Source organism: Rhinoderma darwinii, chromosome 3 (genome assembly GCF_050947455.1).
Source record: "Rhinoderma darwinii isolate aRhiDar2 chromosome 3, aRhiDar2.hap1, whole genome shotgun sequence".
NCBI lineage: Eukaryota > Metazoa > Chordata > Amphibia > Anura > Rhinodermatidae > Rhinoderma > Rhinoderma darwinii.
The window spans coordinates 145,351,412-145,365,371 of NC_134689.1; the positions used below are offsets into that span (position 1 = coordinate 145,351,412).

At 36.5% G+C, this 13,960-nt stretch overlaps 1 protein-coding gene across 1 annotated transcript in view; it reads right to left on the reverse strand.

Moving 5' to 3' along the window:
- Nucleotides 1-9,837: 9,837 nt before the first annotated feature.
- DCN (decorin) overlaps nucleotides 9,838-13,960 on the reverse strand; it is a 55,153-nt gene continuing 51,030 nt past the window's right edge. Inside the window, exons 7-8 of the mRNA XM_075860099.1 lie at nucleotides 12,175-12,313; nucleotides 9,838-11,389 (exon numbers count right to left, since the gene is read on the reverse strand). Coding sequence (XP_075716214.1) covers nucleotides 11,195-11,389; nucleotides 12,175-12,313 — 334 coding nt within the window. The 3' untranslated portion in view covers nucleotides 9,838-11,194. The remainder of the gene's footprint in view (nucleotides 11,390-12,174; nucleotides 12,314-13,960) is intronic.

Genomic DNA, 13,960 nt, shown 5'->3' on the forward strand with positions numbered 1-13,960 from the left:
TACGTGTGTGCACCCATAATTACAGGAGCGTTGCTAGGCGACGTCAGTGGATAGTCACTCCCAGGGTGCTGAAAGAGTTAAACGATCGGCAGTAACTCTTTCAGCACCCTGGACAGTGGCTACCCTACCGATCACGATATAGATCAACGTGTAAAAAAAAATAGAAGTTCATACTTACCCAGAACTCCCTGCTACTTCCTCCAGTCCGGCCTCCCGGGATGACGTTTCAGCCCATGTGACCGCTGCAGCCAATCACAGGCTGCAGCGGTCACATGGGCTGCCGCGTCATCCAGGGAGGTCGGGCTGGATGTCGAAAGAGGGACGCGTCACCAAGACAACGGCCGGGTAAGTATGAATTTCTTTTACTTTTACTACGGAAAGGGCGCCCCTTCTCTTTATCCTGCACTGATAGAGAGAAGGGGCTGCTGATTAATGCAGTGCAATTTTGCAGCGAAAACGTGCCCGTAAATATGGGTGGAATACTGGTGACACCGGACCCGAATTTACGGGCACTGGTCCGTAAATACTGGTGCAATACGGGTCAAATACGTGTGACCAAGGACCCGTATTTACGCCAGTATTTACTGAAGGAAAAAAATATGTTCGTGTGCATGAGGCCTTAGATTGTAAGCTGATATGATTGAGAAATAGTAGACCAATTTCCAAACTTTTGTTCAGTTTCCTATAAAGATAATTTTCCAATTTACAGTTTACTACATCCATAATTTAGAACAGTAAAATATTTCTAATAGGAATTTCAATACTAAGGAGCCCTATTATTAAGAACAATTAGACACTAATACAGTATATGCACTATATACTTTTCAGTGGTATGTTTTACATGTGTTCCTCATCATTAAATGTTCTTATGTTTTCCAAAAGTCTGACTTTAATAAGTTCTGTGCTGACTGTAGAGCTTTCCATGGAATCTTTTCAAGAATGTATGGCTGTACTTTGATGTTGAGATGATTTCCATCTCAGATAACGCTCCTGACCCTTTCACTCTTTGTTGGGTCCAAGTGCTAAAAACCAATAAGTGAAAAAAGATCTGTCAGATCATGTACTATATGGGAAGAAATATTGTAGCCTCAGGTGATACCGAGAACTATTACTGTGCTAAGTTATCAGTTAAGATGACAGTATATAGCTGATGAATTAAAAGAAAACTACAGGTGTCTGCTACATAACTATATGTCTTGATTTATTAGCTTGTAATTAACACTTGCTATTGAGACTAGTGACCAAATGAAAACTTTGGTAAGGGTGAGGAATAGTTTGTCACTTCATTTAGCAATTAGCATAGTAGAGGTAGTTATGACTTCTGTAGCAGCTGTGTGCTATAAGGAATTGCACTGGAGGCTTTTTGGTAAACATTGACTTTCTGTACAAGCTGATACCTGCTACACTTTCATAGCAAATCATGTTATTATTGCACTTTACAGTAGAAATCTGTTCTAAACATATACATATTGTTAAATATTTACCATAATATTCCATTATAAATGGCACTAAGGCCTCGTTCACATCTGCATTGAAGGTTTCGTTAAGGGCCTCCGTTGCAGATCCGGCCAAAACTACCAGAAAACAATAGCGCAGCAGGCTGCACCATTGTTTCCGATAAAACCATGAACAACGCAACGGAAACCCAACGAAACACATTAAAGTCAATGGATTCCGTTGGCTGTCGATTTTGTCTGTCGTACAACGGAGCCCAGCCTAAGGAAAAGTTTCCACCGAATTAAATCTAGACATTTTGGGACAGAGACTGTACCATGGTTATTCTTACTCTGTAGGAAACATTGTGTGAAAAAGCAGGATCACCACTATTACAAGGATCATACTCGAAGGAACAAGGCCTAGCCACTATATTGATAAATAATGAGACAGCACTGAAGATTTTGTGAACATTGATTTAATGAAAAAGAATGTAGGCCTCTTTAGGATAGGCTACACTTCCAGGGACTACAAGATTAGTAGAAAAACAACTGTCCATAACTGTCCATAACGTACCAGCTCTTACTGTGGAGAAAGAGACTAATAGAAATTTAGTTCACTTGTGTAATTTTTGACAGGTTCTCTTTAACTATGCTACACAGTAAAGTGCCACATAGTCATAAAAAGACCAATCAGGCGAATTACATTGCTCCCCTCAACAATGAATCTTCTGCCTAACTGACCTAGTAGAATTACACTGGAAAGGAGTTAACTAAGTGTAAATTTATTAATGTCTCTAAATACCTTCTTCTTTCTGAAGGGCAGCGTTTTACAGTTATGACCTCCTCTCCACCCTAATCTGTCTTCTTTGTTGCGGTGGCCATTCCTATGGAGATGACCGCCGCCGTAGCATGCAATCCCTGTCGTGCTTGGGCAGTTCCCCTGCCTTTGCTGGCTGGATTCCCGGGAGCGCACTGGGGTTGCGATCTCCCGATCCTTCCTCCTCCCCTCAGAAGTTTATGATAGCAGCATCAGGACCTCACACAAGGAGAGAGATGATAAGAGAGATGGATGAGCGACACACCCAAATTTTAGAAAATGCCTGAGTACGAGCAGCAGGAAAACAGATGGAGCCATGAGAAGTATTGAGATGGGAATTATTACATTCTGATTTGAGCTGACTACAGGGGTGCAAAATACAATTTTTTTTCATATATAAATGAATTGCCTATAAAAAAAACTGAAAAAAGGATTTGGGAATAACCCTTAAGTGAATGACTTGCAATGGTTAGTCTTTGAAAATTAGATTACTAAGTAATTTCACTACTATCAAATAATTGTATTGATATCGATATTGATAAAATAAATATCAAGAATTTTTCTTAGATCAGCAAAAATGTTGAAATCCAGAAAAGATAGTAAATCTGTTCGAAACTTAGAATCCAAGGCAACTTAGAATCCAAGGCAAACTTAAAGTACATTTCCAGTGATCTGAACAAAATAATTCTGCATATGTGCCATATGGTCTGTAATAAAATTGTGTTTTTTTTTTGTTTTTTTTAAATATATATTTCTAACTGGAAACTTAATTGACTTATTGAGTTGTAATCTCCAGCATATAATAATATTTTCACTAGTGATGGCATCATTGGACTACATTACTGCTCTGCAGCTAGCATCAGGCATATTTCAACAAGAGGGAGGGGTGGATAATAAATCTCACAAACCCAGACTTTTGACCAGAAGATATAAACACTATAAGCTTGTATATGACTGACGGGAAGTATCTTCTTGGGTCAGTATCTGGAGGTGGGAGAAGTCTAAGTTGCAATTGACTGAGATTTCAAGAGCGAGATGGTACATATAGCGAGATGATTGGAAAGGCTGACAGAGGGAGGTGGGCCAAGATGCTATGTTAACATGAACACAGATTTTTGATGTTTCATAGCAAAGGTAGGATGATGTCTTAGGGGCCAAACTATCACTACAGATGGCTGGTTGGCATTGGGGATGAGATTATTAAATAAATTAAGCATTAATCTAACGTGTTCAGTGTTGTTTAGTGACCGAGTCAGTCTATAAAGAACTGGACCATTGCATTACACATTGCAACCATATACAAAAAGATGGTTTATTTTCTGATCTATAAAGTGAATGGAGCAATATTCCTCCATGGGTAGTTAAAAATGTGACCCTACCAGAACTATGTTGTTGCACTTCCTTGATAAACGTCCATTTTTATCCAAATTATTGATTGGATAATTAAATTTTTTTTCATTTTTTGTTCATGTTAGCTAGAAAATAGATACATATAGCAAAACATCTGGTCTCAATATTTAAAGGGGTTATCCAAACCCAGAAGATGTTATGTCAATCATCTAATCACATAAAATTAGGTGACAAACTAATATAGTTGTTATAACAGTTTTTCCCCGATTCCATGTCTAAGGACACAGTCACGTGTTCTCATAATTTCAGTAGTTTTTTCCACATTGATGATGCACCGACACAGGCCCACGTGACCAGATCACTCTCCTCTTCTCTGGTGTCATCAAAACATGTGACCGCAAGGGGGCTGGCAGTGAAACAATGCAGAAGAAATAAACCCAGCCCCCTTCTTCCACAGCGCTATCTTAGTGTCTCCTTTAGCAGCGCATGCGCATTGTAACAGCAGAGCGGAGATGTAGGAGCTGAGAGGAAAGAAGAGGATAACGGGGCTTGTAGTATTCAAAGCTGAAACTGTAGTATTCAAAGCTGAAACTGCAAGTCCCGCCTATTATCCGGAAGATTGTGAACGCCAATAGAGTTACACCGGGCCGCGGTGAGTATTGATAAAATATATTTTTGTGAAAACAAACTGCATTTATCAATGTATTATGGTAATTAAATGTCTTTGTGTTGTCGGTTTTTATTTGTTATGGTCCCTAGATAACCCCTTTAATGTGGTTGTCTGGTTTGTACAATCCATTTGTGTTAGAAGGGTACACTGACGATAAGCTGATCACAGGGTGTTCTGCTGCTGGGACATTTAGCAATCAGCAGTTATTTGTGGAGGAACACTACTGTAAGTGTTTCATTTCCCTGTAGCACTGCCACACAATATAGTTCCCATTGAAATTAATAGATTATCCGAGTATTGCATGGATGTGCTGGGTCCACCTTATTGAGAGACACTCTTTAAAGCTCCAACTAATAGATGGACTGAGATTTGATTAAATTAATAATATTGTCTTATTTCATGTCCGGTGAAATAAAATTGATGGCCTGTCCTCAGGTAGACCATCAATATCTGATTGTTAGGGGTCCGATTCTCAGAACCCCCGCCTTTAGCTGTTTGAAGGGGCCGCAGCGCTACGCTTCCCTTGCAGCAAAAAATATTGCAAGAGAATATATGAAGGGAATTGTATTTTTAGCATTTTAGTCAGAAGCCAAAACCATACTCTCTTCAAATTATTATTTTTTCTTTTTTATCCCTGACGTCTAGTATTATAATCAATACTCTAACAAAATAGAAACCTAATATTAATACTTTTTGAAATGTGAGGCCATCTGATATCCACGTTTGAAGTAATTTCAATTAACTATTAAGTTACAAAAGTAGGATTGCATTAACTGGAAAGATTTATTGTCTATTTAAAAAAATACAGTACTAGCCAGCTAAAATATTTCATTCCAGTATCCTAAAAAAAAGTTCTATAAAGTGCTAGGAAGTTCTGTCCAAATGCAATATTATTCCCACTGCTATAATGCAAAACTAATTTAAAAAACATTTTCTCTCTTTTGCTGCCAATCATGCCTATTTTTAAGAAGAAACATACATTGATGGAAGCAGAGACGAGCTGGTCAGCATTTGCTAATTTTACATTACACGGTGATCCACTTCTTTGGACTTTCAGTCCAAATGAGTTCAATGACGCCAACAATCTTATCAAAGCTCATCTGTTCATCATTTGTATTTTACAAAGGCTTTAACCTTAAATTAAATCTTGTGTTAAAACAGAAGATTTTTTTTTTTCATGAGTAAAATAAACCTGCCCAATGGTCCCTTTCAAACAGTGCAAGGGAGCTCTGTACTCCGGTATATCTTTATTATTTAAAAGGATGACTGGATCTTGACAGATGGCAAAGGGGAAACGTTCCCTATGTATATGATAGGGAACATTTCCCCTGTCTCTTGTGCCGAGATCCCTTTGATAAAAAGGAGTACCGAAGAGCAGATCTGAGATGTAAAATTTGCCTTACCTCAACCATTTAGACAAGAAGCCTATATGAGCAGGGCGATGATAGACTGTACCGTGTACTGAAACTTGTACTTTTACATTTTTATTTCACCCTTGTTTTGTTTCACATTGTGCAGTGCCATAAAAAATAGCAGTGCTATATAAATACCAATAACAATGATGATGATGATGATGAATAAGTGTAGGTACAAGAGATGAGGGAATGAATAAGCAACTGTCTTTTAAGGAAAGTCGGAGGGGATTTATTGGAATGACTGTTAAAAGAGAACCTAAGCCAGGTTAGATGCTTATTGGAAGGGGTGACTTTTTAGGTTGCTTGACAGGTTGAAGAGCGCTGGATGACAAGTGAAAAAGAATTTCGGAGGGAAAATGTGAAAAAATCCTGGATACTAGAGTATGAGAAGGTGACTATTATAGAGAGGAGTAGTGAGGAGAAGGTCGAGCTTAGGTTACATGTAGGGTGTTCACCTCTCCTCCATTACCCTGCAGCTCCTCTTCTGGTTTTGGGATACAGAATAAAGTAGACAGGCAGACGCTAATGAATGATGTTGCCAGCTGAGCTCGCCATCTCCATTTACCTAATCCGTGCTGACGTCAATTATGTCAGCACAGTCTTATACTACAAGCTTCCCCCTATATTGCAACTGATGGAAAGCACAGCAGTCTGAAAGCAGCACAGGTTGCCATGACTACAGCCAGGATCTCAGATATTGCTAACAGGATCCTAGGGAAAAAAAGGAGTGACATCATATGTTAATTGACTGTTCCACTAAACAGTAGGACTTTGAATTTGTTGGGTTGAGAGAAGTTGATTTAAGCAGCAGAAAAGAATGCAATGGTCCTAGTGTATTCATTGGTAACCCAGAGATGAGAGTGTCATAATAAACTGGGATATCATATGAAAATTTGCATTTGTTATGAATACTAGAAGAATTTTAATTTTTTTGCATTACAGGAACCCTCTCTCTCTTTTCTCTCTCAATGTGGAAATTATTCAGCTGTTATACGGGTAGAGCCATGTGAATGATGTGACAGGCTTTTTGCATAGAAGCACCTTGGCAGGAGAATACATGATTCCTCTAATAATGATAAATCAGCTACTGAACAAATCTACCTAGACTCACAATGTGACTCATAAATTGTATTTAGTATACTGCAGAGACAGACTTTCTTTCATAGGTAAAATATTGTATAGTAATTATCTTCCATACTTCCTCATGATGGATAGTCATTTTGTTCCAGAAATGCATAGAACACCTTTTTGAGCAGCTTTGTTGGTTTACATTTTATTATTCTATTTAATATATGCGGTTCACTTTAGAAAATGGAACTTGCCTGCTGTTAGAACCACATTTTTTTGACTCCTTGGTATATATATATATATATATATATACTTATTTTAATTCAAAGAAAACTCATGATCAAACCCATATTGGAATCCAACCCATCTTTTTATGAGCTCGACATCTGTTTTAAGTGTTTATTTTGAAAGTGTTTGTTTGTTTATTTACACTTAAAAAATGACAAAATTGTCCTAGGTCAACAATACGTTTCTAGTTTCATATACATAGTCAGTTTGGAAAGGCCAGGAAAATTTGATCAAGAGGATTACCAAAACTCACAAATGCAAGTATTTGTGATTAAAGGTTTATGTTATTGCCTGTGCTATGGATAATGGGGAAGATGATTATTTCTATTACACAACATTCTGCATGAAATAAGTTCACTTGTATACACATGGATCATTCTTAAAGAGGACCTGTCACCTTTCCTGACATGTCTATTTTAGTAAATATTCATATTTCCCATGAAATTAAAATTTTGAAGCACTTTTTCTTAGAACTCTGCATTGTATGTTTCCTCTGTTGTCATTCCTCCTACAAATTTATGAATACATCTTTTCAGCATGTTAAAATCCAGCATGCCTGATCCTTCTTTCTCCCGATGTCTGGGCTGCTATCATGCGTATTAGCTTGTTGGCCGCTTCTGACTGTGTTTATTCAGCTTATCACTTCTTTTATTACTTTATTAAAAGACATGTAAAAATATAAATTGTCAATAAAGCCAAAATTTAAGAGATATTGAAGTTTCTCATGACTAAAACATTAATTAAATACTAGTGATGCCAAATGATTGGAAGTTGCACTATATGGCCAAATGTATATGGACATCTGACAATCGAAGATACAATACATGAACTTGTTGGACACCCCTTTCCAAAACCATGAGCGTTAATATAGATGTAAGCCCCCTTTTGTGGCTGTAACAGCCTTCACTCTTCTTATCACAAGATTTTGGAGTGTGTCTGTGGGAGTTGTGCCCATTTAGCTAAAAGAACATTTGTGAGGTTAGGCACTGATATTGGATGAGGAAGTCTGGCTTGTACTCAGCATCCCAATAAACCCCAAAAGTGTTTGTTGGGGTTGAGGTCAGGACTATGTGCAGGCCACTCAAGTTCCTTCACACTATCAAACCATGTTTTTATCGACCTCTCTTTTTACACAGGGGAACAGTTATGCTGGTACAAGAAACCGTTGCTACAACATTCAAAGCACACAATTGTCTAAAATGTCTTTGTATGCTGTAGAATTACAATTACCATTCAGTGTAAATAAGGAACCTCGCTCAAACCCTGAAAAATTACGCCAGACCATTATCCCTCCTCTGCCAAATTTTACAGTAGACACTATGCATTCTGGCAGGTTTCATTCTCTCAGCATTTGACAAACCCAAATTAATCCAACAGATTGCCAGGTTGTGAAATCTGATTCATCACTCCAGAGAACATTTTTCCACTCCTCCAGAGTCCAGTGGTGGAATGCGTTTTACCACTCCAGGCCAATGCATAGCATTGCATATGTTGATCTTAATTTTCTGTGGAGCTGCTCGACCATGGAAACCCATTTCATGAAGCTCATGACGCTCAGTTCTTGACCTGTTGTCACTTCCAGAGGTAGTTTGGAACTCTGTAGTAAGTGTATTAGAGGATAGGAGATATTTTGGCGCAGTGCACTTCAGCAGTTGGCGGGCCCCACTTGTTAACTTTGCGTGGTCTATTGCTTTGTGGCAGACCTAATTGATGAGAAATTTAACGAACTGACTTATCACAAAGGTGACATTTTTAAAGTCACTAAGCTCTTCAGTACGATACATGCTAATAGCAATGTTTGTCTATGGAAATTGCATGGCACTGTGCTTGATTTTATGTATCTGTTTTCAATGAAACACCTGAACTCAATAACCAAAAGGAGTGTCCAACTACTTTTGGCCATAAAGCATATTCTAGATTGCTGCTAGTACCATAGGTAGAAGTTATTGCTACTGAGTGGACTTCTCTGGTACTTTTTGCCATTCAAATTATTGCCTACTAGGAATTAACTTTTTACTTCACAAGCATTGCTGTTCAGGGCTTGTCATAAGAATCAATCCATCCTTCCCTACTATTCTCTACCAACCAGCCACAATATTGCCAGTTTTTCTGTGCATGCTCATTAGGCTGACTTGGAGTTCATACCATTGTACTACACATCAGTCCTAACAAGTTCTCTTCACTTTGTTGAAATATATTAGAGAGATCTTAAAAATAAAAATGATGGGTAAAGCAACAGTAAAGCTTCATTTTAATATGAGAAAGAGATTATGTAATAGCCATGCAAAAGGCCAAATTATAAAATATTAGAGCACAGATGTTCTATAATATTGAAATAACTTGATATTATTTGCAAAAATGGAGTTGACAATCTTAAGGAGTTTTAGTCACTGAAAAAAAGTTGTTTGTGTTTCTTTCAAATACATGAGATGTGCGTGTACGGACTTAAATTATATATTATATATATATATATATATATATATATATGTATATATATATATATACACAAATATAATATAATTGCACATACATTACATATAATTGCTATATATATATATATATATATATATATACATATATATATATATATATATATATATATATATATATATATATATATATATTGCAATTATAATATATTGCAATCAAACTTATACTTTTAAGTAAAAACAAAACATTATTAGTTGTGAGCTATATATATTGTTAATATAACATGGTGAGTAATAAAGTGTATCGAAATAAGACATCACACATATAAGTTATAGAATTCAACATAATTCAGCTTTCGAACAATTTTAATGCACTTCACAAATATTTCCATATTTAAACCAAACATATTCCAGTCAAAATATTCTATGTACTGCAGCTTACATATGTCTGATAGACGAGTGTATCTGCAATTTACTGTAACTTCATAAAACATTAATGAATACTTCAAACCAGTAAAACATCCAGGCAGGTCATGGATTTAGTATGCACTTCTATTATTTCCAATCCAATAGTTCCATGTGGTGCTTCAAAACAGATTTCAGTGTCCAGCACATTGTTGATTTTACATAGTAATACGATTAATTTGTATTTAATAGTTTCATTTGATACATACTCCTATTTGAGTTTTAACTGAGAAGCCAAAATATATGCCTATTAGACTACAGTATTTAAGTGAGATCAACAAATAGCAAGCTTATAAGCTCAGCACACTATAGAAAAGTACCTTCAATGTCTGCATTGGAAAATAAATTGTTTGGTTTTAATATTATAGATACATAAGGGCTATATGTATGAATAGAATACCAGTGGTTTTGAGTTGCATTTTATATATTGATTTATAAAACTAGGACACTGCAACAATGGTGGGAGAAAAGGTTAATTGATGAGTGGCATGAAGACGGTTAATAATTGTTGTGTTGTTGTTCATCATTAACCATTTAACCCAGTAGCAGTATGCTAAAAAAAAAAAAAAAAAAGAAACATTCCAGCCTTTTCTTAAAGGGAACTTGTCACCAGGACAGCTTCTCTGTATTTATTACATCTGTAAAATGAACTGGTGGGTGCAAATGCCTACACTAAGAAGCCCCTGGAAAGCTGGTAAATGGGCTGGGAAATAGCTTACATACATGCCATTCTCATTTATGAGACTTCTAAGCTATTCAGTAGAGCTTAGAGGGGTCCGATGGCACATTTCCCTGCCACCCTGCCGAGAAGACTGGGCTCACGTCTTCCATCCGCATTTGGCACTTGCACTCAAACAAGCTCAATTTTGAAAGGATGATATATTCTAACAGAATATCATAACACTACAATTTTCAGAAAAGAAAAAAAATCTATTTAATTTGTTCTTCTTAATCAAAAATGTAATTCATGATTTACCGGCACGTACACATTGTTCAGTACAACATACTAAGTTAGCAAACTGCTAAATACATTACAAAATTACAATCCCCATGTTTCATGGAAAGTAGACTATGTTCATGATAGTACATGATATACCATCAGCAACCCTCTGATTCAAGAAGCCATATTTTCATGAAATATAGGCACAAAATATAGTTTGGGAAAAATTCTAGTATTTGCATTTTTAATAGTTGCTAGGGCATTTTTAATTTTTTTTTAACAAATACTTTATTTGACAAAATAATAGCCGGTATGTTTACTTGTAGTTTCCGATCTGAATAGCAGAGCGTTCATAAACACATCTGAATGTGGCTGGTTGGATTTCCCAGTACTGGACAGGGTTGCTGAAGAGGCTGATTCCTGTATATGAAGCCTTCTTTGTATTGTATCCAATAGGACAAAAGTCATTTGTTGAAACAGCAGCAATTTTGTTGTTGTGAAGATAGACAACCTGCAAAATCCCATTATAGCAAATGTTAACAAACGTATCTACATATCACAAATTGAGGAGACATTGTTAATATATAACTTTATAAAAAAATGCTAAACTATAAACTATTGAATAAAATTTATGATCAAGAAAAATGATTACATAAAAAAAAATCATGTATTTACCTAGTATAGTATAATTTACAAGTGGGAATAATTTAAAGATACATAATCAAATTCCCCGCAGTTGCCCTTAGAGCCCTATAGACCGCCATTTATGATAGTCAATAGCGTGTCTATGGAGCACAGGCTACAGACTGCTGTAAAATAGTTAAAAACCTTTTAACAGGCTGCAGGGCACCCACAGAGAATCTGTTTACCCTGCAATTTTGATCACGCTTGCAAAAAAAAAATTGCTGATAAAAATGTACCGTAAAATTCCCTAATCTATTAGCAAGATTGCCTCCAATTCAAAAACAGACTGAAAAGATGACAGAAAAAAATGTTTGCTTCTATCTCTGAGTTTATCTACTGTTCTAAATACCTTTCAAAAAAATACACACATAGGTGGAGATTTCTCAAGCTTCAGCTATACTCCATGGGGGAGCCGAATTTTCACAACTATTAACATGAGTTAAAGAATTCCCTGTTTTCTATTGGAGCGCTGCCTATTTCTTTGCTTGGTAGAAATAGACAGTGACCTTGGAGTTGGGCTCCTTGTGGATTTGCACCCTACTTTATGCCTCTTGTCACTACTGTGCTGCTCAGATATGTTTTTTCGGATATAGATTAAAATGGGTACTTTACCTGTATGTACTTGTGTTCATTGAGTCCAGCAGGCACCTTAGTAAGGCTGTTATGGTCCAAGTGTAGCTCCCTTAAATGAGGAACATTTGCCACAGATCCATTTTCAACGTTAATTATGTTGTTAAAACTCAACCCTAATCTGCAGAAAAAAAAGTATGTTAAAACAATTTTATGTATACATGTGTAAATAGAGAAAAAAAATATCTATTTTAGGAAATGAATTTGCAAAAATATAACCCTACTTAGTGATGCTTCATGCAACTATGATTAAAGTGTATGTTTACCTTTGAACACCATACATTGCATACATTTCTTTACTTTAATTGTCTCGTATTGACCCTGAGTTACAGCATGTGTATTAATACAGAGCTGGATTCAGTTTCTCTTGTTGCCATTGGAAGCTATTAAAAAGCTTGTCATTTGATACAGTATGAACAGAGTATATTCACATGCGGCAGATTTGTTGCAGAAATTTCCACGACTGCCCTATTTATTTGAATAGAGCTTGCAGAAATCCATGCAAATGCTGCAGAAACATCCCCATTCAGAAGTACGAAATGGCTTTTTCAGTCGCAGAAATTTTTGCAACAAATCTGACACATGTGGATGTAAACTTAATTTATAGCCTAACCTATAACCAATAATTCAGTTTTCCTTCTTCAGATTTCAAAGCAGAGTCTGGTGTATCACCAGAGGAGAATTACAAGATTATCTACAAATATTGTGCCAGCAAGGATTGAATGGAGATTTCAGGTATTAAAGGATATGTTAACCTTTGAACTCAATTTCTTTTTTTTATTAAAACAATGTATTATGTGATTTTTAAGCAACTATTTCATTGTTTTTTTTTTTTTAAATACAGCTTCTATGTATCCTGTGTACATAGAAGCTGTATCCTGCCAAATAACCGTGGTGTTCTAGGGCAGTGAAGGGTCTAATGCCAACATCTCTGGTTACTAAGATAGTGATAGGGTTAATGCCAGCGTGGCTTTTGATCTAGGGTAGTGAAGGAATTAATACAAGCATATTAACTGGTCAAGGGTAGTGAAGGGGTTAATTGAAGCATCCATGCAGGCCTAGGATATAGGAGTGGATTTATACCTGTTGTCCCATGGATTACTCACTTTCTTAGAGTCAAGCATTGCCTTTGCAACCTCTGACAGGAAGCGGAACACATTGGCCCACATTTACTGATGCTGTCTAATAGACACCATAAACTTACACCAGGCAGGCCCAAAATGCGCCAGATCTATCACAGTGGTGTAGGCTGTATGATCATTTTGGCGCTCATTGCATGACCTGTTGGATACTTTTTTCTTCCTTACACCTCTGTTTTGGCTTACTTTGCACCAGACATTTGGCGCACATTGGCGAATTTAAACCACCCCTCTTCTAGAAATCCACTCTCCCGCTAAGCCATGTACCCTATTAAAAACTTTTTAAAATTGTCTAGTGAGGTGCAAACATCAACATTTTTCCAAATTGCGCCAATATGCATAAATTTGTGCCAAAACTTACCGAATTTTTTGACACTTTCTAGACCCAGACACAGTAGTAAATCTTCCCAATTGTGGCAGATTTACAATTGCTGTTGCGCCAGAATTATGGCCTAGGTTGCACCTTCTTTTTTGCTCAAACCATTTTCTCACAGACTTAAATATTTATGGCTCTGATATTATTGGGGATTTACTCTGCTAGTTTCAGTTTTATTGTTCATTTTGCTTTAATCTAATCCAATTTTTGATAGAGAAAAATAAAACAGAAGAGAATGCAGTGTTACAATTAC